Genomic DNA, 25926 nt, shown 5'->3' on the forward strand with positions numbered 1-25926 from the left:
TCCATGACAATCAATTTTATGTGGAAGATGCTCAGTTACTTCAGTGGTAAATAGCAATATAAAACTCTTACATCAAAAGTATCAGCTGTAGCCCCTGAAAGATCAGTGTAAAACTTGTAAGCAGTTAACTGTTTCCAGATAAGGGACTATAGAGTGAAAAAACATGAAATATTGCACTAGGGCCTAATCTATAGATTCATATTCAAGATATTGTAATAAAGAGTAACTTTCTACATGTTTTGTATGGTTTTTGAAGATAAAGAACTATTTTATAATAGCAACATGTTAGAATATCAATCAAAGAGATAAGGAACTAACCCTAGTAAAAAATGTTAGTCCACACAGTGTTTTATTGAGGTATAATTTTCCAAGAGCTGAGGTAATCTGCATACGTTTTTATGAAAAAAATACTTCACACCAACTTAAACTAATCATTACAATTTTGGCATTAGCTACAATTGGTGGGGAAATGTTCTGTTTTTTAGGCAATGAGGAAGAGGTGAATTCTCTGTTAATACTAGTTTAGAAATAATGGAGGAGTAAGTATGGCAGGTGTAGCTCCTACAGCACATCCACATTTAAATATTCTCTAGTTGTGTTTTATGCAACCTGTTTTGCTTAGTTAATTATGGTGCTTTATTAATGTGTGCTAGAGATTACTGAAGGACTGCTACCTTTCCAAGGAACTAGGCTCACTTTTTTCAGTATCTTTGTACACTGTTTGGCAAGATAAATCTTTTTGGTAACTAAGGAATTTCCCCCATAGTTTAGCAACCCAATTAAAACTTTAGGTTAGCATCTCACTTGTAAAAGGGTGCATGTAAAATAGGTAACCTTCATGTTTTATCTCCTAGCCATCATTTCTGTTCTATTAAATTTTTCTATCACTAATACACTGACATGTAACTAAGCACATATACTATTGTTTTCCTCTGGACACTTCACAAATAAAACACTATATATTTTTTTCCTTTCAGTATAGCTCCATCGGCACCACTGCGGGAAAACAGTGACTAAGGGTGGGAGCCACAAAGGCACTTGGCTGTGGCAATGCTGAGCATTACAATGCCTAAGGGTTAGGTACCGAGAAAGTCACAACACAGATCCACAAAAGCCAGCAGGGTAGATAGGGAGCTAGTCCCTGGGAGCTGCTGACCAGGTGGGTGTATACTAAGCACCTCTCCTCTTAGATAGGCACTGCTTTGCAATCCACAAAGGGGAACTTGCTGCCTGGAGGCAGCTGGCTTAGGTGCCTAAGCAACTTCTTGAGGGAAATGAGTTAGGTGCCTGCCTCCCTCCACACAAAACCGCTGCTGCTGGTGGTAGCTACCTTAAAGTTTTAGGTGGTTAGGGCGTTTGTCTGGGATGTGAGCAACCCAAGTTCAATTCCCTCCCTCTCTGCCAATATTTATCCACAGTGGAACAATCATTGGCTGGATCAGCCACTGAGAATGGGAATGAGGTTGTAGACCAGGAGTTAGGGCATCGAGCTGGGAGACTGTGGGTCCAGTCCAGTCCTCCTGCTCCAGTCATTCTTTCCTTATTTACACGTAGTGGAACAATAACAGGAGAGAATAAGGGAGCGGCTCCATCACATAATCCCACAGCTCTGTGGTTAGAGCAGTTGGAAGGTAGGAAACTCCTGTTCACATCCCTTCTCCTCCTCAGGCAGAACAGAGGACTGAGCCGGGGTCTCTCCCATCTCACAAGTGCTCTAACCCCTAGGTTACAAGTTATAAGGTGGGCACTACCACCTTCTCTCCTTTCTTCCCTCTCTCTCCCCCTCCCATTTTTGAATCTGGTAGGTAGCCTCTGACCATGCAATTTAGGCAGCCAAATGCCCCTCATTCTTAGTTTGTGAATTGCTCTGGGGCTTAGGCAGCCCATGGACACACCTGTATGCATGTTCAAAGGCTGAAACATGGGCAGGGTTCAGTAGCAGTTTTGTAGATCTGAGCCTAGCTTCTTATCTATCACTTGAAGGACATCCAGGAAAAAAATCCCTACCCCAATGAAGAAAAGTTCTGTTATTACTTGACATTTAATAGATGCTTTCTTTGTTAGTGCACCTTCATATTCTGTGAAGAATAAGACTGATTCCCACAGACAGAATCAATATATGCTATAAAATTATACTATAAAATTTTACACATGTAGAAAGTTAACAAAAATTATACAGACATCAGCTGTCCATTGAGAATATTTTTTTCTAAACCAAATCAGATTATCAAAATATAAACAGCTGAAAAACAGCCTGAGGTAAGAATTAAAAATTCAAAAGGGAAATTTTTTTTAAAAAGTTGTAAAACAATTCTAGGTACTTTGAAAGTTACCTACTATCAATATAAATTTATACTAACACTTAAGAGTGCTTACTTTAGCTAATACAAAAGTGTATAAACATAATGTACAATTGATTCACAAGTAAAAAAATACAATTTATACTTGCATTTTCTCTTTAAAAATACGCATAAGTTGACAAGTCAAACTTTTACTGTACACAGTAAATTGGCTTTGGATTAGCTGCTACTGTTTTCACTTGAACAGTCGACAAATTCAGTACGCTGCTGGTTTTCAGATGGTGAGCTCGGAAATGATATTCTACAGTGTCTGTTTGCCTGAGTAACTCGCTGGCTGTAAAACAAGATGTAGGCTTGAGCCTTGCATACTTCTTCCATAGTGCATATGTTGAGTATGGAATCATTGCAGTGTGCCCAGAATCCTAAAATGAAGTAAGACCATTGTAAAATAACCAAAATATTTATGTAAAATACTTGTACTTTACAGGTGACAAGTGTCTGCTACCGTTTGTTAAAAACACACAACCACAAACATTCACTAATTTTGTCTTTTCATTTTGGGTGAATAAACACTTAGTTTTACAGAGAAACAATTGTCTATCTCACATTTTATAAGGAATGTTTCTGCTGTATACACCAACCTGATTATATTTGTCTAATCATCAGGAAAAAAAATGCTCATAAATTGAAACTATTAGCTTTAATTTTATTGACCACCTATATTGTTATAATTCTTTCGGCACTGGTTAGTCTGGTTAGTAAAATCTTGGTCCATTTTATTTTAAGAAAGTAAGGATCCTGTTTGTGGCTACATTGATTCAGCTAAGGAACCAGAAGTGCAGCTTCTGGGTAACAAAAACAACATTTCTAATTTAAATTGCTTGTCCATACCTCCTTCTGAATTATAGCAGTAGGCAGTGTAGTGCCCTGAACCGAATCCTTTCCCATGATGCATAATCACAGCAGACAAGTCATAGATAAAGCAATCAGGTAAGAGGGACTTTAGGGATTCCCGGCAGCAATAAGGCTCCATATTTAATATCTGATCAAAGCTAACATGTACTCCAATCTTCTCACGATGATTGCGTCCTGACCACCTGGAAAAATATAAAAATTAAAAGAAAATGTGAATATTATTCAGTTGATTGGTGTTTTCTGAAGATAGTTTAATAGTTTATTTCAGTGAATCTATGCACATATAAATTCTGCACTGTTAGAATTCTGAGCTACTGAACCGTCTGACCTGCTAGTGCTTCTGTACTAAATGTTTGCTAATTTATATCCCTCAAAAGCTCCCCCTTAACTAATCTCCTCTTTCACTTCCCCTACATGTCAACGTTCATAGGGAAAAATCTTTTATATATGGCTTTTCACCTACACTATCTGCTGCTCTCAGCCTCCAAAATATTCCTCCTCACATTTGCCTGCTCTCGCGTGCTCACTAGTCATCCAAGCTGAAAAGACACTGGATATAATTATCAAAAAATATTTAAAATCACAAGAATGATGCAGAAGCTGCAGAGACTTCTTTATTACAGATTTGACTCTATACATTAATAGTGAAAACAGATCACCCCAGGGGCTGGTTCCCACTCTCATTTATCCCCTCATTCAGGAGTCACTCTGTCCCTCTGGCTGGACTAAGATCACGTACAGGTGCAGTCTCTTCTCCCTGGCTGCTCATGTTAGCACACGTTACCAGATTTAGATAGGGGGGGTTAAAAAATGCTAGTAAAGCTGCAGGTTATACAATCACCCTGGTGGGTTGCATGCAAACCTCAGACCGTGCACTAGTCACTAACGCAATCCTCTATTTTAAATAAAGTTGGTTGCTATGATCTCTCAACATATTTAGTAAAGTCGCATGGTACTGTTTGTCCACAACTCAAAACAATGAACTGTAGGCTGTTGTTTTCTCAAGATAGCAGAGATACTTCATGAGACAGATTTTTTTCTCTGTACATACAGGTATCCACAAAAGTCTCTTTTTCAAATAGAGAAAATTGATTCTTTTGTCTCAAACTACATAAGTGTTCAAGATTCAGGATAGGTTTTTAATTCTCCCGACTTCTGTTATTGGGAAGTAGCAGGAATAAAAATCTCACTTCTCTGCCTGTGAGATGCATTCTAACAATATTTTATTTACCAGGAAGAAATGGGTTTCCAGAAATTGTTTTTCCTTATACTATTGAGCTTGTGGGTATTCTCAAGGAAGACAATTTAGAGGGATTTCTCAAAAACTGATTTTGTTCACCCACTGAATGAGCCCAGAGAATTAGTGACTACTGGAACAAGGAGGAATATACTATTCAAAGAGAGTTTGCAACATTTCTAAGTTGCTTATAGCACTGCTTACCTGAACCGTTTAAGGTGTAGTCTCAGAACTTGAGGTAGTCGACACACCATAAGCTGTTTCTGGGCTTCTGTAAGTATAACTGGTTTGGAAGAAAATTTCCTACGTTTTGCTGTGACCAAACACACACAATGAAATAAGTGCTAAATTTAAAAAAACTACCACTAACAAAAAAAACCCTTGAATACAGCTTGAAAATTCATTGTCAAATATGCTTGTTTCATTTTAAGATTTACTGACCCCATGATTTAGAGTATTTAGATAATGTAACAAGGACTACTGAATATATGACTATATTGTCAGTTTAATAAGAAAGCATTTGGAATCCATTTGGCAAGGATTATTTTATGATTATTGGGCATGCAAAATGCCTCTTTTTTGCCTCTATTTTTATCTGGATTATTCATCTGAATGTTGGAAAATATACAAATACTTCAGCTATTTTCATCAGGAGCAAATGCGGACAGTCTGTTAATTTAATAAAGTGTCAAGACTTATTTCAACAGGTTTCTTTCATCTCTTCTTGGAGACTACCTTCTAATGAAAAACAGTAGTTGGTATGATGACCTAATCTGAACTCCTAAACCCACTTTCAAGCCTACTTTTGATGCACTTAATTAGAAGAGCGATTTTTCTATACTATTTCCTTTCACAATTAAAGAAACAGTCTTATGCTTTACTTATGACAGATTTTTTAAAAATTTGTCTTGCTTTCCTTTTAATTGCTGTTTTCCTTTTCTTACACTTTTAATGCCTATATTAATTTATATTTTATGTGGAGAACATATGCATGAGTACATACTGCCTTTACTCACTGTTGCACTGATCACACGCATATATCTTTCCTTCTAAAGCTTCCGTCTCTGTAAACTTGGCCAACATTTCTGTCAGCAGGCATGGATACTGAGAAGTCATCTCCTTCCCATTGCAATGATACCTCTCAGGAAATTCCAGCGACAGATCCCAGAACGATTCTATAGTATTTGATTTATTGTCACACGCAAGACATGTAACCTGTTAAGCAAAATATTAAGTTAGTCTCTAACATCCAAAAACCTGCTTCTCTACACGTGTCTTAATGTAGCTCTGAGAACAGTATGTGAATTCGGATCACAGATGCAAATGTATACAGTAGAAGAAATATTTTAACTAGAAACAAAAAAATTACCTGTTAACTTCTCTTCTCTGAAGCAGCATGTCCACCACTGTATTACACTAAGGTGTTTGATATCTTTCTCTTCTGTGAACTAGAAGTAGTTTCAAAATGATCTGTCTGGGATTGCTCAAGAGAAGGAAGAACAGTCCCTGAGATTTCTTTCTAGACAAATATTTACAAAGCAATAACTAACATGAATTATATATTAATATATAGTTTTATTGAAAGGAAAATAGTTTTTTTTATTTAAATCACATTCTTCTTATTTTGGAAGTCTTGCAGGGAAGGCTGGGATTGGTAGACATGCTTCTTCAATTTAACAGGTAAAAGATTTTTTTTTTCCTTTCACCTGTCACACTAAAGGAAAAAGGACAGCCACTAAGATAGATTAGCAATAATAAAAATATAGTGAACTGAAATGAGAATTTGCCTGGGAAAATGGAAGATAAGGCATCAAGGAAAATATAATGCACTTGATAGATATTTAATGGAAAGGAAGGGTCCTAAAAAGCTGTTGATTTTTTAAAAAGAACTAGAATAATATAACAGACAAATTACATATAGGCTTGCAATACAGTCAGAAAAGCTAATGCCAATTTGAGCTGCATTTGGAGAGGTACTATATCATGCAGCATCAGAGTCCTTCTCTATAATCCTTCCATATGCAGCATGCAAGTGGATTCCCTGTGGATCAGTTTGGAGGATCTGGGCCTGAAGCAGTAGCAAGACTGCATTTGGAATACAACAGATATAATTCAGGACACTCTAACACCAAAAAAGGGTCAACTAATAGGTTTGTTTCACACCCTCAATAAAGGCCAAAAAGGCACATCTGGAAATAAATCTTCCACATTTTCTAGTTTTACCAAGAGGTATCCCTACCTCTTGGTTTTCCACATGGTTAAAGTACAAGTAACCCACTCACAGGAATATTTACACTTAATATGTAAGAACCTTCCAAATAATCAGACTAATAACCACCTGGGGAAAAACCTCTCAATATTTATAAATATTCAGAAATCTCTAACTACAGCAGCTCTAAACCTATCATCGTTTTGTGGAGGCTAAATATTTTGGAGAAATCAATGGAGTAAATCCTGACTGTTAGGTGGACCCATATGGATAGCTTTGACACTACTTCCAATACAGGACACAACCCTATTGTGATATAATGGTCAACATTGTCCCCAAATTATGCAGTTTATGGAATTTAAACAGAATATGTTCTGTAAATGTAGATTTACAGACTCAGAACATAATATTTTGCTCCAGTGACATGCAATTTACATGTTCCACACACTTGAAAACATGTTGAGGTCTGTAACTGAAACTATAACTAAAAGCCAAAACAGTCGTTGATTAGTTCAATTATTTATTATCCACATAAATACATCCTTCCTATTTGGTTGTTTCCATAATCTATAACTAACATGAAAATATGGTGATAAACATCAATCACAGAAACAACTGAGGGATCTGAATATTTATTATATCAACATGATATCATAGACAAAAAAACTCAAACAGCACCGTATGCTCCAGTTCTAGAAATCGCAGACTGATCTACATCACTGACCTTCAGAAATGTGGAAATTCAGCCCATGTGCCCAAAAGCTCCTTTTTTCATGATGGCTTGGCTCACAATCATCCCAATATGCTCTACTAGTATCTGACTCTTTAAATCTAACACAACCATTTGCAGCCCTACAGGGGTCATTTTGCCTGTAATGCAGGTTGCAATTCCCTCACTTCCTGAGCCTCTTGTGTTGTTTTTGCCTTGCTATCTTTATCTCGTTCCCAGAACACAACACAGCCTCATTGTGTATGAAAAAGGACAAATATTAGAACTATTTTTCAAAATAAGTCTTCCAGCAGAACTCTATAGGAGATAATTTGCTCACAATTGAACAGACACAACTTTACCGTTAGTACCACACACTGGTGGTTAATAAAACAAAACAAAACAAACAAAACCCTGAAAAAGGTTTGTCAAAGACCATTACTGTGTTGGGGGCCATTTTTGTTCAGTACGTCCTTTCACACAGTTGAGCATAAGCTTAATCTTTGCTGCACTGCTGCATATTTTCAAACTTATTTTTTAGGGAACACGGGTTTTAAAATACTAAAACAAAAATGCATATTAAAGGGCACTATAACTTGAAACACTGCCATTCCTCCTGAAATCAGCTATTTCATGTGTAGCATTCTTTAGAGCAAATACAAAACATGTACTAGTATCCAGTAATAAGTGGCTGAGCTATGTGTTAGCCAGCTCACGTGTATTTGATTTTTTTTTTTTTTTGGTGCATAGTGTAGAGCATAGAAGGTTCCCAGCAGCTTTAATGTCCAAAAAACCCATAACCATTTTGTTCTTAGAAAAGAAATTTTATTCTTTGTGGCATGGAGAGTGAGGAAATTTACATTTTAAATTACTCTGGCTGGAGCTCATTCAGCTATACACTACATAAATGCCAAAGTCTGCCAATGTCTAAAGCAGCATTTCTCAAATGCAGCCACAAGGGGATTTTCCTGCAGCCATGACAGCCTCCTGGGCAGAGATGGGGGAGGGGGAAAAGCAGCAATCCCTCCCTGCAGCACCAAGGGGCTCTGGGGGGTGGGCTTCAGCACTCCCCTCCCCCACCCAGCAGCCATGGGACTTCAGGGGCAGGCTTCAGTCTCCCTTCCACCCCCACAGGGATCCGGCTCTGGATTTCAGCCAGGCGATGATCAAGAGCCAAGGAGCAGCGTGAGCCTGGGGTGCAAGGCTACGGAAGGGAACTCGGGGCAATGGGCGTGGGGGAGGCAGCAGGCCCAGGAGGGTGATGGTGAGCCCAGGAAGATGATGGAGGGCCAGGGGAGACAGCAGGGACTGGGGACACCAAAATACAATTGTCCATTATTTTTATTATTGAGTCTGCAAAAAAACCCTACATAAATAAATTACAATGATTTGGACATGTATATGTGCATATTTATTTGTTTTTCTTGAAGTTGAAGTATTTTAGGAAAATTTGTCAGAGTGGACATAAGCAAGAGGTGGTGGCCGCATTCTGAGGTCACCAAAAATGTTGTTGAGAGAACCCCCTGGTCTAAAGCCATAAACTATCAGTAATTCAGAATGAAAAAGGAATCAGAGTCTAGCCCTGACCACAGTTTAGGTGATTATTTTTGTCTTTGAGCATAATTACAGCATAAATATAGACTAATAAATTTCTGCTGTACAAACTGGTGTTTGTTGGAGTAAATGCTTATTTAATTGATGTATTACTTGAAGGATTTACTGAAAATGAATGCACAAGGTAAAGTTGCGGGCTCTGGATGAGATGCACAAATAAGAGTAAGAATGCAAGCAATTTTTGCAAGTTTTGGAGTTTTAAATTCAGCATGTTTTCCCGTCCATCTGTGCCCAGTTTTTAAGTTGTTCTGCAGAAGACAATGAGTCCTGTACTGTTGTTCTAGTACCAATCCTGACCCAGCAGAAGCACAGTTCAACTGAAGCAACCTGGCTGAGTGAGACATTCTGTGTAGAAACCTTTCTATTCAAAGTCCTTGTATGTAAGCAGTTCTTCATTCCATAGGCTCTTCATATAAACTGAGTGAATCTGATCCGTGCAGGCCAGTTCCTGTACTGATGCAGAGCCGCACTGACTTCAATGGGACATCACGTAAGCATAAGGGTTCACTTGTACAGATCAATTTGTAGGATCAGAACCTTAACTGTGGAGTTAACATAGCTCCACAATATACCAATGACAAGATTATTTTTTTTTCTCCTGTGTAGGTTTCATGTGTTAGAGTGCAAATATATGGCACAAATGCACAGCCAGTGAGTAACAGTTTTTCAACAGTATGTAGTTTACTGAAGAGTGTATAATTAAGTTAGAAAGACAAGGTGGGTGAGGTAATAGATTTATTGGACCAACTTCTATTGGAGAGAGAGACAACGTTTGGAGCTCACACAGAGCTCTTCAGCTCTGGAAAACTGACCTGAAGTGTCACTGCTAAATACAAAATGTGAACAGATTGTTTAGCATAGCTAGTTAATCCATATTTCGAGGGACCATTCAAGGTGAAGTGGCCCCTTAACATCCCTCCACTCCTGTCGAGGGGGGAGTGGGGGGGGGGGGGGAAGAGAGAACACACGGGGCCCAAAGGGCTGTTGGTGGGTTACAGATTGTTGCAATAAGCCATAAATCCAGTGTCTATTCAGTCCATGATTTTTAATGTCTAACAAAGTTATCAATTTAAGCTCCCAGGCTTGACTTTTCAGCTCTGAGTAAGGTCAAAAGCTTATCTCTCGCCAACAGAAGTTAGTCCAATAAAAGATATTACCTCATCCACCTTGTGTCTCTAATATCCTGGGACCAACGTAATTACATGCAATGGTGTTGTAACTAAGTTAATCACTGTGGGGGAGTTTAAAAACTGAAGAAATAGAGTAACATCTGACAAGTATATTTACCTCTTTCTGATATAGCTCAGCAGTATATCTGGATATTTTATTGAGAAAAATAGTATAATTTTATAATGTAGGTGATGAGTATGCATGATAGCAAAGGGCATGAGATTTTACTCCAGGTAAGGCGGTGGGGCTCAAACTTTTTTTACTGGTGACCCCTTTCACACAGCAAGCCTCTGAGTGCGACCCCCCCAATAAACTAAACACACTTTTTTATATATTTAAACACCATTATAAATGCTGGAGGCAAGCGGGGTTTGGGGTGGAGGTTGACAGCTCGCAACCCCCTGAGGGGTCCCAACCCCCAGTTTGAGAACCCCTAAGGTAAAGGTTTGGTTAGTGGCAGCAGTGTGTCATGTTTTATTACACTATTAAGAGTTTTGACTTTTAAAATATATAACTAGAATATAGTAAGGAAAAATTAACAAAGATGTATTGTAGAAAATGTTTGTTACAGTTTTTACATTAATTTACATACATGGATAGCCAATCCAGAGTGACAAGTGAGATTACAGTTTAGTGAATGTCAGGCAAAGTGAGCACGTGACATAATGTTTCCCTGTTACGTAGTCTAGGAATTCCTGTTGCAGTGGCTCCATCCTGAACATTCAATCATATCTCAAAACAAGGATATTACATACAATTGGTTATTTATGAGTGGCTGGAAAAAAAAAGTCACTTTACCTATGAGGAGATGAAGACCAGTCTGAAAAAAGTGATGAGGCAGAGATGACATCTAGGCCTAGTCTTCACTTACCGGCTGGTCCGGAGGCACGCAATCGATATTCTGTGATCGATTTATCGCGTCTGGTTAAGACGCGATAAATCGATCCCGGAAGTGCCCACAATCGGCACCGGTACTCCAGCTCTCCAAGAGGAGTACGCAGCGTCGACGGGGGGAGACTTCCGGAAGCGTCTGGACCACGGTAAGTCCGGACTAAGGTACTTCGAATTCAGCTACGTTATTAACGTAGCTGAATTTGCGTACCTTAGTCCGAAGTCCGGACTAAGTGGGGACCAGCCCACAGAGTGGCAACTGAATCAAAGGCTGCTTGCTATGTCTGAGGAGTTTGCTTGTGGAAAGCAGACAATTGGCCTTGCAATCCTTTTCCACATAAATGAATTTTAATGTGTAGAATGTACTGACATGAAATCGCCAGATTCGGCCACTAGATTCAAGATGAATATGGCAGCCCCTTAGAAAAGCAGCCTTATTCTGACAGGCAGCCACCTCAAGAATACCATTAAATCTAGCTATAGTAGAGGAAAGCAAGCTGTTACCACACTGCTGTGGGACAAGTTGATCAAAGATCCATTTCCCCCTGCTCTGTGCAACAGACAAGAAGAAGGACAGAGCTTGACGGTGGATGTCCTGGTCTCCTTCACAGCAACACAGTCACTCCTCCTCTTTGCTTTCATTGTTGGGTTTAATGCTATGAGAGCACACAGGTGACTACGCAAACTTTAAATATAAAAAAAATAAGAGTAATCTTTGATGGGGCTACAACGTTTTGTTTTGGGGGAATGGGAGGAGGAAAAGACTGCCGGAGATCAGCCAGTGTACAGAATCCTGCCCTATTGCTGCCCATGCTGAACTTGTTCAGTTCATTCAGAACATGGCTGCAGGGATCTCACACCTGCATCTTTCACACATTAAATTAACTTTTTTAAAAAAAGGTTGCAAGGTGGATTGTTGTCTGCTTCCCCAGCTGCATGCTGCTAGCAAACAAGCAAACTCCACAGAAGTAGCAAGCAGCCGTGATTCAATTACTATTTATAGATTAAGTTAAATGTCACCTAATGGAGAAATACACCTAGCTGGAAAGTTGACAGGAGATATTTTTGAGAATCGGTAGACACCCCGTCCCCTAAAAAAAGCCCACAGACTCACTCACACCAAGAGGTAGAAATTAATGTGTGGAGTGGTACAGACTAATATATTATGAGCATAAACACTCTTGCTGTCTATCTCAAGTCCTGCTATTTTGTGACATGACATATCCAATCCAGGTTATCATAAAACCCTGATTTCCATAGGCAAGACTGTATGCTAGCCATCCTCCCTCCCTCCTGCAAAGTTCTCCCCTTAAATTCATAGCACGGTACTTAAAACATTTCAACATTGTTCACGCTGCGTGTGTGTTATACTCCTTTCGTGTCTATTTAGATTGTAAACTCTTTGGGGGCACAGACTGTTTACTACTCTCTATTTGTACAGCACATAACAATGGAGCCCCATTCATGATTGGTCCTTAGGCACTACCATAATAAACATGAAAACCTACACTGAAGTTTCTCATTTTTAAAAATGAATTTCCATACAGAGACATCTAAAGTTCTAATTCCTGCTGGTATCATATTTGGTAAGTGAAACACAGATCTAGCAGAAGCAAAGTAATACTAGCTACAATTAGTTTTTCATTGAATTCTAAAATAACTTTTTAATCAATGATAAATATTGGTAAATTTGGCTTAAGAAAAAAGGCACTCAATTACAATTTTGTTGTAAGAGGAGCCAAAGGATATACATCTTCCTCTTGTTGTACTAGGATGTCAAGTGAAAAGCTTCGCATAAGGTCTCTGAAATTCAAATGCAGTGGAATACTCACAAAACAGCCTCTTTTAAGGTTATGATATTTCTCATTTGGAGCAGATTTATATATAATTATTTTTCCTGTACTTAAAAAAGTGCTTATCACAAATAATTTTAAACTTGCTGTATTTCTCTGATTTAACTTTCAGTTATAAAATCAGATTTCACAATTCAGAATTACTTAGAAGCATTAGGTAAGATTTAACATTTAATTGTTTTGTAACATGTGCCAGTTCACCCAGTCATACTTAGCAACATTCATTTTCTTGTGGGAAGTGGTCACACGTCCTTTAAAGGTGATTTGCAAATGGGGGGGGGGAGGGGGAAATAGGTTTGTGCCCTTTTTCAGGCCTCCTTATAAGCATAAAAGTTTCAGCATGGCTTTTTTCGGCATGTTTCTTACATTAGAAATTAATGTCCCACCTAGATTGGGAGACCACCATCACTGGTAAATTGGTGAAATGTAACAAGAATCAAGAGTGAAAGTGGAGCAATTGAGAGGATAAGGGATTTTTAGTTAGACTTAACAGTTTGTTAATAGCAATGGAGTTTCAATTATTAATTTTGGATAAGGGATCACTTTCAGAGAGAGTCAAGTATACCTCTTCACACATTCCTTCAGTTAAAACGATAGAACTCACAAACGTGTTCTGACACTATCAAAAGGTCCTCTAGTGTGGAAGATTACTTTTGAAATTTGATTTATAATTAGGTTTCAGAATTGAAACCCCAATTCAGATGACTGTTTCAGTTCACATATCTTAGAGCTATTGTTTAGATGGTTTTACAAACAATATATCAATTTGCTTTTGACCCTTTCACACCAGAAGACTAGGTGTTTTTGTTTTTTCTAAAAGGAAAGCTTAGATTCTGCCACCAAATTCTGTGGTTGCGGAACAGCAGAAGACAACGGGTTCTCACAATTAGACCCTTTCCTTGGAGGACACCACCGTCAGCTCCAGAAACTTGGTTCCATCTGGGATGGAATTGGACGATTCTCGTACTGAAGGTTTCATGTGGAAGAGGAATGGGGATCAGTGAGTCCACTCAAATCTAAGGATACCTCCAAACCCAAGGATGCTAGGGCTAGTTCATGTTTTACCACCACACAAGATACAATCTTTCTCCTTGAAGCTGGTTCAACTGTGTTGGAGCTGCAGTTCCCTTACTACTAGGGGCTTTCTACACCATGTCCTCTGTAGCAACTGCTAGTTTATGGTCAACAACTCACAACAACCTTTGCAGTACACCAAGACCAATATATTTTAGAATTTCTTTTACTGAAGTGACAAGCTGCTTTGAAAGCTCCTAAAACTCATTAGTTAAATGTTAAAATCCCCAAAAGGTGGTCTATATCTCACCTCTCCCCAGCTATCAAATATTAAACATTTAATTAATATGGGCTTAAAGAAAGAAAGTGGCAAAGCTAAAAATTGACTTTCAAGCAACACAAAATTTGTTAAATTTCCTAGAAATTAGGAAGTCTAAATTAGATGACAGTTGAGCAATCTCAACTGCCAGGCATGTTCTGTTGCTACTAAATTCAACAAAATGACTACAGAATACAAAGCTACAAGCTAAGTGCTAAGGCAGATGTAACCTCACACTTCAGGAGCAGGAGTGTAATAGTAACTGGCTATTTATCATGGTACACTGGCTTTCCTGTAAAGTCCTTTGTCTTGTTCCACTTTGGTTTGTTTTTTTTGAATGGCTGACAGCTAGGTAGTACAACAGGTTTTGAACCCAGATGTTCAGAAATAAACACCAAAATAGGTTAGAGGGGTTTTTTTTTTTTGGTTGAGATTTGGCAAGATATACAAACACAAAAGGTGAAGAGTAGTCGTTTTCCAAATTACTTTGTACATGCTTATCTCTAGTACTATGTGTGATGCTTTGTTACCACCCTTTTTTCATGTGCTGTCTTCATGTTCTCAGCCTCAACTGTTCAAATATCCAGTTATGCTAACTCTGTCAGGCACTTGTCTAACTGAGGACACATGAAATCTTAGTAAGTGGGGAATAGTACAGAGATGTGTTAGAAGTAGAAACCCAAAGTCCATGTACACATTTATAAACAGACATGTTTACTAACCATATATTTTGTATAGGGTGAATTGATCAGACTTCAATCAAAAGTACATTAAAACAAGCTATTTTGTAATGATGCTCAAAGAAGTAAACAATTCCACCATTCAAGTTTTCGCTTGAGCCCCATTTCGTTTTTTTCCCTCTGCCCAAGGGGATAAAAAACTACATCATTGTGATGGGATTTTTCATCATATGTACCTCCTGTTCAGTAAAGATTTTGCTATTCTCTTCCCCAATGCAGGAGGCTGTGAATGTTTCTCTTGCCACTGGCCTTCTTTATACAGGAAAAGGCAGTAATGGTACTGTTTAAGATTTTGCTGCTGTCTACCCTCTGCAGAACCCTGAAAATTATACCACCAAATGGCACCTGCAAGGAGGTTCGTAATCCAAAGTAAGTCTCAACCTTGCAAGTAAAAATGATTATATATTGAACATGTTTTCCTGTAACAGACCTAATGCCAGGTCTTCAGTTTTTGTATTAGTACTGCATTAGTATTACTATTTTCTTAAAGGGTGTGATTTTTTTTAAACCCGATGTCATACCAGTGCAACCCTGTTATAAAGATGCCATATAATAGTGTAGCTTATTTACCTTCACTTATGGGAATTAAGCTATACCGGTACAAGTACTTACACACATATATAACTATGCTCACAGTGACCCGGGGGGGGGGGGGGGGGAGTGGGAGGGAGGAAGGAAGGAGAAGAGGAAGGGACTATATATAATCAGCATCCCCTCCTGTGTGTAGAATCCATACTTGCAATCACCTCTGTATTAAGGAGTTTCCAGAGCATGTTCAACCCATTTACTACAATAGAACAAATTTTCCAAATTGGCACCAGTCATAAGAAAACAGGAATTGTCATACCTCACCAGACCAAGAACTTATCTAGTGTAGTATCCTTTCTCCACCTGTGGCCAACCAGACACTGCAGAGTGAAGTGTAAAATCTCCATAGTAGACAATTATGAACCAATATGCCCATCAGAGAGGTTTCTTACCAACTCCACCAGTTAGTGGCTGACCTATGTATGTCCTTATGTATAAGTTACATATTCCATATCCCTAAAGTAACTAGATAGTAAGGGTTTAAGATTTAAAAAGAGGATTAAACTCCTGGTCTCAATAATATGTTGTAGGAGTGGGTTCTACAATTTAATATGATGTAAAAATATTTCAACTTATCATTGAAGTTTACTTTTTAGTTTTTAAATCAGGCAATTCCTTTCACTGAGAGGGTAATTAGGAGTTCTCAAATGATCATCTTTATACTATCATTTTATAAACCTCTCATATCCCTTTTTATTCACCATCTCAACTAAGTAGTCCTACTCTTTTCCCCTCAACTCTTTAATCCCTTAAATGTGTACTGTACATCACTGCCTAGTCTCCTGTCAGTGATTTGTCAATATTAAGAGGGTTTTTTTAAATCATAAGACATACCTGACTTAAAAGCTGTCCATGAAAAATGGTGTTGACCACATTCAGAACCTGTTTGATAAGTTTCCTTTGAGAAGTGGGGATGAGAGCTGGGTATCTGGTCCCAGTTGTCTCCAGTTCCTGCTGTACTTTATCCAAAAGTTCACAGAGGAATTCCTGAGCATCTTGTTGGGCATAACCTCGGAAGGCTGGGATTAGTCTCCACACAGAATGGAGCATGGCAAAAGGAGACACCAATGCCCACTTGCCAGACCACATAACTTGGAACAGAGTATGTAGCTCATGACACAGAGAAATGTGCTTTGAGCTTGGCTCCCTGGGCTGAATAAGCTCCATATTTCTACTTTTTGATGCCCCTCCACTTAGTCCGGATGATAAACTAGGTCGTCTAATAGAAGATGATCCTTTTACCTTCACTTGGGTCTCATTGACACAAAATGCAGAACCAGTAATTGGAGGGTGCTTAGTAGAGGATCTTGTTTTTTCATTGGCTGCTGTTGCCAGCAACTCCTGAGTTTGGTTCAGATCAAGCTTTAAAAAACATTCCCGAAAAATAAGCAAATGACTCAATACTTGCAGAATAGAGTTCATATAGCATGTATTTCCCAAGTTTCTCAGTCCGGTTACACCAGGAGTCACTGTAGGCCTTCGCTTAATTGGAGAATCACCAATTTTTTTCAATCTTACTTCATCTGAGGTAGAAGTTACTTTCAGCTCTGCAGGAGAGGACAAATCTTGTGGTAATTTTTGTACATAGGGTGATACTTTTGAGGATATTTTATTTTGATTTTGTAAACGAGAACTCTTCCTTGGAGGCATTTTTTCCATCTCTACTTTCAACTGACGCTTTCGCTCTTGTCTTCTTTTCCTAGCTTTGTCCCTTCTTTCCTCTGCCTCCTCCTGGCGCCTCTCTTCTTCCAAAATCCTTTTCCCACTAGGTGTTAGCTCAAACCATGATCTGAACACTCTGCCCATTAATGCACGCCTTCTGTGCCACAGAGCCGTGAACATGCGGTCTTCATTTCGAAGCAAGGCTTGGGCACCATTGTGTGAAAGGTAAGAGTCATCACTCGTACCCATAGATCGCAAAGTCCTGCCACTACGGGTAGTGCAGTCATAGTTTTGACTCTTGATTGCACTTAATGTACTTCGCAATAGTTTTAAGTCACCAGTTGCATTATCATTAAGAACATAGTCATCACAAAGGTAACAGAAAACATACAGCTCATTCACTTCCAATGCCACTGAATGACTACTTTCCTGAAAGTGCTTTAGTGCATGCTCTTCAATGTATCTTCCACATGCAACATGCGAACAGCTAAGGCATGCCCAGACAGATTCTGTAGTATTGCAGTCCACGCAATGCCATTTTTGAGGGTTCAGGATGGAATGATCTTGGGCTAGCCGTAGTCGCCCTATGTGCTTACACTTATCCATTATTAATACTGAAATACTGGAGAAATACTAGAGAAACACGTTATCCAAACTATTTTCTGTCCATGACATTCTGACCTGCAAACTAAAGGGAAAAAAAAAAGTTCAGCTTCACATATAGTGTAAGTCAAAAGTAAGTTAATACATCCTTGGCAATAAAATTATTTGGTTTAGTTTTAAATGATACTGATGTACTATTCTGTAATCAGAGTCACAATCAACAATCTTGTTACAAGTTTTAGCAGAAAGGTTCGTGACTGAATGGGCATGAAGACTGAACTACTCATGCCACTAGTACCTTCTGTATCCAGGCTGAGGCATGTTGATAACATAAGCCTGTTGCGCTGGTTTAATTAAAGGTGTTATTCTAAATTGTTTTTGTTAAACCAGTGTAACTCTGTATGAACACCTATCTGTTCAAACCTGGCATATATTGGTTTAGCTTACATTAGTAAATTTACAGGGCAAGTTAAACTGACAAGTTTTAAATTAACAAGAATGTCCACACAGAAAAGTTATACCAGTTTAGCTATATCGGTTTAGAATCGCACCTTTCATCTAACACCAGTTTAGCTAACTGTGTTTCGACAAGCCTATAGTGAACAGAAGTTTACACCATCACTGACCTCGCTAGTCTCTATTTGATAGATAAAATAGACTTCAGTTTCTAGGGTCATTGTGGCATATTACATAACTAGCTGGTGACCTCCCCCAGAATAAGCAAGTTTAGGACTACTGTACCTCCTCTCCTGTCCCGTCCCATGAGAACCTAATTGTAGAGTCCTGATCAAAAAATAAAGTTGCACCAGTTTAACTAAAGATGTCCTTTTAAACAGATTTCCAATAAGGGCAATTGTGCCTGGATGCTTAAATGAACTTAAATCTGGCTTGTATTGTTTTAGCTTGTCCCTGTAAATAGATATATCCAGTTTTAAACCAGTTTTAAGCTTGTCCACATAGGGGTTTGCACTGGTTTAACTAAATCAGTTCAAGATAGCATGCAGACAAGCCCTAAGTTAGAAGATTGACAAATGGGAGGACTCCTTCCCTCCCCTTTATTCTGTTCCCATCCTTCACAAAGAAGCGAGTCAATACCTTAAATTTGAACTCAAGTGCTGGTGCCCAGGATGCCACTAACAAAAAGGGCTAGATACTAATATCACTCAGCAAATTAACTTCTCTAAGTCTTGTATCTATGTGTACTTATCTGAGAATCCCTAAGCACTTTTCAAGCATTAAATGTGGATGCATGCCAGGCTGTGCCAAAAAAGGAATGTGCTAGTACAAATTTCTAGTTTTGGCTAGGCCAAAGCCTCACAACACACTAGAGGTACAGAGGTAAACATTTTGCAAGTGATCAAACTGAGATACAGAGATATTAACAATGATAGAGCTGGAATAGACCCAACAAATTTGGACTCCTACTCAAATTATAAGAACTCTTCTTCCATTTTTGCAGATTACTTTGGTATGTTCAAACAGAAATTCATTTCTAATCAGGCCAATCCATTCTAATGTCCATTAGGCAATCCAATGTTTATGATATCATAGCAAATGTTAAATGACATCAGTGAATGAAGGGGGTAAGAAGTGGCAGCTGCTTATGAAAGCAGCTTATTTACACAAAATCTAAACAAAATCCTTTTCTTTACCCATTTTTAACTGAACAAGGCCACATTACTCTTTGTTTTTTTAACATTTGACAGTGTGAATATGGTTCTTTAAATATTAATGTTTAGTTAGCAAAATAAAACTATTGAATAGTTTATAAGCTTGACACTAACATCTAAATAAGACGACATATGTATTTGGTTTGGCTTTTTTTTTTTTTTTTTTTTTTAATTAAACACCACAGAAAAAGTCTGCAGATGAACCAATGGTGCTGAAACGATTTAAGCACAAATGATTTGATGCCGCCACATGCTAATCATCCTGATTCAGTTTGTTTTGCCCTGTAGCCGTACTAGTGCTGACCTACACAGTTTCAGTTGCAATGCATTCAGGCTACCTATTCCATAATTACCAGATCACATGCCAGAAGCAGCGTATCCCGAGAGTACATTCAGAGAGTCTGAAGACATTGCTGGGCTGTTGGACACTAATGAAGACTAGCTGAATCACTTCATTTTGTCTGCATCTATATTGACACTATTACTCCTGCTGAAAGCTAGACTATTTTAGAATAATTAGACTATTTGAAAGCAATTAATGTTTGTACATGTATTTATCCTCTCAACACCCTGGTGATAGAGAAGTAGTATTCTCCTCGTTTTACAGATTGGGAACTGAGACAGAGACTTGCCCAAGGACACACAGGATGCTTGTGGCAGAGCAGGAGATTGTATCCAGGTCTCCAGCTAGTGTCATCACTGACCATCCTCTCTCTCAGGACTTAGTGACTTACGATTGGAAATAGTTCTTTGTATTTAACTCAAACATTCAGTTCACCTTAATTCCTCATGAGATATCTAATGAAAAATGCTACAAGATAACCCATTAACCTTAGTGATTAGATAGTAAAATTTGAAAGTCAGTATTCATATTTTGGTAACGTATAATTCTGAGACAAATTTTCATTTTAATTTCCATACAAGTGCTTAGAGTCAATACTATCTATGTACAGGGAAGTTAAATATCCCTAAGACTAGATATTTCATGTGCAATAATAAAGACAGCTAACCCCATTCTTCCTCTACTCCCCCCAGTCTGAAAGGCATGCTTTACCAAGTGTGTTGCACTTATTTTATGTCAATATTGTATAATAAAGTTCAACTAATGGCACACAACACTACTGCCACTCAGTCATACTCTTACACTATGCTGGCAATCATTCATATGTAACATTGCAACTGCACGATTTCCAGTAAATTTAGTTTTTGTTTTACAGAGTTTCTACCTAAAGAGCTTTTACACAGAACTACAACACATAGCAGCTTAGTTTTCTTTGGTTTAATTATAAAATTACTGTAGTATTTACCAAAGAGCAGGATTTTGCTACAGGGCAGTTAGGTAACTAAATATAACCATAACAGTTGCTGTCTGTTCTCATTACTTAACCTACCTGCTTGACAAGCAGATTATTTATATCTTAAATATAAGTAAACTTATTGATAACACCTGCATAGTAAAGTCTAAATATTTAAAAGAAACTTTTGGAAGAAACTTTTTATTATGATTTTCAAACTGAAGAATTTAATCCTTAAAGCTAGAAACATCATCAGAGATGCACCACTATTCTTTTCTATAGGGTGCACACCTGATGCAATGGGATACATGTATGAAAATGAGGGATTTTAAAAATCAGTTGCATACTGATGAAATTCTTATGTTTATTTTATGAAGTTATAGCAGGTCAAATATTAATAATACTTAAGGAAAATACCTACTTAAGGATATTGTAAGAATTAGTTACTATACATGCTTTGAAAATAAGTACTACATACAGGTGCTTTTACAGACTACTGAACGCTGTATGCCCATGCATGCTCCCACGGGTCTCCTTCCCAAAGCTTCACAAGCCAGCAGGGAGTGTTCCCATTGGATAGAGGAAGAACACTTAAGGTCAGACTTCCCTATGTCTGGTCTGAGAATGACACTTGGCTGGGCAGCCAGACACCACAGCCCCCAAAGCTCTTATCAATCAGAAGGAACTGATGGGAATTGGAGACTCCTTGATGTGGGTCAGAACAATGAGGGGTTGCTGATTTTGGTTAGGATACAGTACGTTGGTTAGACAACAACGTTTACATGGGGAAGTGATTTTTTCTTCTCTTTAATATTAGAGCTGGCTGGGAAGTCTGACAATAGCATTTTCCTTTGGAAAGCAAAATGGTCCATGGGAACACATTGATTTCAAAGAATCTGTCACTGGAAACTTGTCTTGTTTCTGCTAGCTCACCTACCTGCTGGGAAGCCAGGAGAGAGACTAGAGAGGAACAGAGTTGTTCAGATTATTATCACAGCTGCTATAAATATAACTACCAAATATAACACCAGAACATTCACTAAAAATACTTTATATAACTAAAGCTTAATTGTGCCATTCCTACCCAGACCTCAATTGAGCAAGATACTTCAGTATGTACTTTAAGCTCATGAATAGTCTTCAATGGGACTATTTTTGCTTAAAGTTAAGCACATGCTGAATTGAGGGCACAAGTAGTTACACTGACTTCAGAGCGATTTCTTGGGTAATTAAGGCCAGTGTGATCAAACCTTTAATATGTAGAGCAGGGATCCTCAACCTTTGGCACGCAGCCCTTCAGGGAAATCCTCTGGCGGGTCGGAACAGTTTGTTTACCTGCAGCGTCTGCAGTCTCGGCCAATCGCAGCTCCCACTGCCCACGGTTTGCCGTTCCAGGCCAATGGGGGCTGGAGGAAGCGGTGGCCAGCACATCCCTTGGCCCGCACAGCTTCCCGCAGCCCCCATTGGCCTGGAACGGCAAACCGCAGCCAGTGGGAGCTGAAATCAGCCGAACCTGCGGATGCTGCTGGTAAATAAACCGTCCCGACCTGCCAGCAGATTTCCCTGATGGGCTGCGTGCCAAAGGTTGCCGATCCCTGATGTAGATTAATAGAATGGGACTATGAAAGCTTAAGGTGACATTGTTTTAAAATTGCCATATGGGCATAAAGACAAACAGGAGCCAAGAGTACACTTTTGTACAGCATTGAGGGAACTCAGAAGAAAAAACAAAACTGTTAATGCACTGAGTGGATTTGTTTATAAGGAAAGACTGGAAGTGTTGTATAGTACGTATAGCTTGGAGCTAAGCAAGTTTTTTTTTTTTTTTAAATAAACACATACTTGTATAGCATTTAAATTACACCTCTACCCCGACAGAACACTGTCCTTGGGAGCCAAAAAATCTTACTGCGTTATAGGTGAAACTGCGTTATATCGAACTTGCTTTGATCCACCGGAGTGCTGCGTTATATCTGGTCGCGTTATATCGGGGTAGAGGTGTATTTAGGATAACACATGGGATGAGATCAAGAATGGGAAGACAATATCAGGAGCCACTTCCTTATAATTTTATCTATTAGACTGTAGAATAGTCTCAAGTAGAAACAAACAATGGAAGTCACATAACTTAAGACACTTCAAGGGTGGGCAAAACACTAAGTACCTAAGGGAAAAATCTTGAACTGGAAAGATGGATTAGAAAGACTAATAGAATCACAGAACAGACCTCTGCTAGAGCCTGCAACTCTCTTCTCTAGTAGCTGGAGCAGGGAGGATGAAGCAGCCTACTTGTGCCATTAAACTTTACAAGTTTAAATTCCCTAAAACCAAGCTATTTAGTATCTCCTTGTGGGTAGTGTCTTGCCCTGTTGTCCTCCCTCAGCACTCAGCTCTCTGTGCATGGGGAAGAAGAAATGTTAATTAGTTGACCAGCACTTCAGAGACCAAATTCTCCCTTTTGCCATTAGCACTTAGAACTGAGCAGAAGGAATGAGCAAAGTAACAGAGGAGATAATGGCAACACAGTCAGCCAACCAAAATGTGTTTAGCTAAAACTTGTGGGAGAATTCAACTCTATAGAACCTTCTCTTCCCTGAGTTTCACTGGCAGAAAAGTGAGTGTATCAAGGACTCATATTTTCTTCACTAATAAAAGTTCAGAAGTATTGCCTTTAACATTGATAAAATAAAGCTTTGCATTATAAAACAATTTCTATTTAAAATGTTATTTAGTCCTACTACTAGGAGAGATGAAAAGATTTGTAATTAAAAGGGCAGTCAAATTTGGTCTAAAATTTACATTTGGTTAAAAATTGTCTTTTTGAAGCCAAAAAACTCTTTACTCAGTCTTTTAAATTCAAGTTAAAAAAACAAAACAAACACTTCCCCAGTCACTAAAATCTGAACCTGATAGCACTAACATAGTGAAAGTGAAACCAACAACTGACTCCATTGATTTGTTTTGTCCAAGCCAAGTGAAATGCAAGAATAAAATACTGACATTAGATTTTAAAATATCAGTTGTAATAATCTGTTACTGAGCACATAAGGAAGTGAACTCTATGAATTTTTTAAGTGTCCCTTTAACACTTTGGGTCCTAAACTGATTGACAGAATTCACTGAACTGGTTTCCACTTTATCCAAATCCAGAAAACATGCACAAGCATAACTTTTTGCAGAACCTAAGCCTTAATTTTGTTATGCTAAATAGTAATATTTAAAAAAAACTATTGGAAGCATTTTCCCATTGACATCAAAGCAACCTATTACACTGGTCATGGTGTCCCCATTTCCTAGTTATTCTGCACCCAGTCAGATCTGGATTTAGCAACTAGTTATCAATCCTTAAGGTTTTTTGCCTGCTAGGAAGTTTGTACTGTTTTCCAGAAGTGATGCAACTGAATAAACGCTAGTGTAGTTCTCCATTATGTCAGCGACACTGGAACAGCCAAACATTACAGACATGTGGGCAAAAGATGCCTACTTTTCGCAAATAGTTGTAAAATTACTTCAGTTACAGAGACTTCATGGTGAACAAGTGTTTAAATCAGAACAAGAACCTGTTTTTTACAGAAGAGTGAAGTGTCTCTAATGAGTTTGGATACACTTCATAGCAAATAGGAACAGATGTACAAACTTGACTGTTCCAATGATAAATTAAAAGCAGCAATTACACATGTGATTATTCTGATAAGTACCTTAATGTTTCTACAGAACCTAGTCCCAGTCCTGATGGGGGCTTTGCGTGCTACCATAATAAAGAAAAGTCAATCAGACCAAATTAGCACACACAATACTTGAGGCAAGAGCAGCAATATTTCACTGACTGTTCTTGTGTCATATCAAAAAAGTGATGTGGTTCCACTCAGTGAGGTAAGTAATGAAGAAACCTTTTTGCAACATAGTGATTGTTAATTGATTGTTCAGATTGAACATAAAGAAAACGTTAGGATTCACCAGAAACAACAGATTTGCTTTGTGAACCATTTTACACCATTGTATTGTTTCTTGCTTATTTGCATTTAATTGTAGTTCCTGGCTGACTCATTAGCAAATTTACAAGTTCACAATATTCTTTGAGAGTCCCTCCCCCACAAAGGTACTTTTTGAAACTCTCTCAAATGAAACTCAGCATCCAGGGCCTTAGCAAAGGGGTTTCCAGCCCTAACGATGTCAGTTACTCAGGCGTAACAAAAGAATTCAAGTGTGAGGCCTGAAGGTTGCACTTGGCTGCTTGTTCCACAAAGCCCCCCTATACACGAATGCATTATACCCAGAAACGTGACGGCTTGGAGACAAGCTCGGTAACTAAAGGGACCTTCTACACGAGCGCGGTGCATTTTGCCTTGGAAAAAAGGAAGGACTATTTTAGAGAGACTGGCAGCGTGTCGGCCTCACCTTTACGGCTACCATGAACCTGACTTTTCAATAATCACAAAATCTGTGCAACCCCCCCCCCCCACACACACACACACACACACACACGCCGCACGCAGCCGGCCTTCGCGGCAACGAGTTGGCATTTGGCTACCCTGGGAGAGCGCAGCGCCCGGCCCAGAGCTCGCAGCACCGAGAGAGACAGAAGTCGCGGGGGTTGCTTTACTAACAAGCCCTTGGCCGTGTCCCGGGAGGCTCCCCAGGTCAGAGGCAGGCAGAGCTCTCCCGGCAGCAGCATCCTTCCCCCCCACCCCGCGCGGGGCTGCAGCGCCCGGGAGGGGAGCGGGTCCCCCGGGACCTCACCCGGCACCGACTTTATCCCGAGCCTACAACGGCCGGGGGGAAGTGGACAGAGCCAGGGTCGCCCCCATGAGGAACAGCTGCCAGGTGGCGAGGGGCTCCCCCCGCGGGGGGCGGCTCCTCTCCTGGGGAGGGAGAAGCTCGCACCCCGCCGTCCCTCCAGAAGCGCCAAATCCGGGCCAGCTCCTCGCCCCCAGCGCGGGACGGGTGCCCCGGGAAGGTGACCCCCGCCCGGCCCCGGGGGCTGCTCTCACCCACCTGGGCTGGGAGCCCGGTCCTGCCGCCCGCCGCCTGCGCCCCGCGTGGGGAAGCTCAGCCGAGCCGAGCTCCGCGCCCGAGGTCCCCGCCAGCCGCCGCCATCTTGTGCGCCCGCCTGCGCGGCCTCCCGCGGCCGCTGGAC

General features: G+C 39.5%; 1 protein-coding gene across 4 annotated transcripts; it reads right to left on the minus strand.

The window, feature by feature from the left end:
• On the minus strand, positions 1-25926 carry USP44 (ubiquitin specific peptidase 44). Of its 4 annotated transcripts, none has more exons than XM_042859803.2 (6): positions 25785-25926; positions 16394-17909; positions 5469-5667; positions 4657-4735; positions 3192-3397; positions 1-2722 (listed from the first exon to the last, which is right to left on the minus strand). In XM_042859803.2, the coding sequence occupies exons 2-6, from the start codon at positions 17825-17827 to the stop codon at positions 2520-2522; spliced, it is 2121 nt and encodes a 706-aa protein (XP_042715737.1). In that variant the 5' UTR covers positions 17828-17909; positions 25785-25926; the 3' UTR covers positions 1-2519. The 4 variants fall into 4 exon arrangements, with proteins under 4 accessions (XP_042715737.1, XP_008176969.1, XP_065433954.1 ...); XM_008178747.4 differs by having other exon boundaries at positions 4657-4765; XM_065577882.1 differs by lacking the exon at positions 25785-25926 and adding an exon at positions 23017-25402.

This window comes from Chrysemys picta, chromosome 1 (genome assembly GCF_011386835.1).
Source record: "Chrysemys picta bellii isolate R12L10 chromosome 1, ASM1138683v2, whole genome shotgun sequence".
NCBI lineage: Eukaryota > Metazoa > Chordata > Testudines > Emydidae > Chrysemys > Chrysemys picta.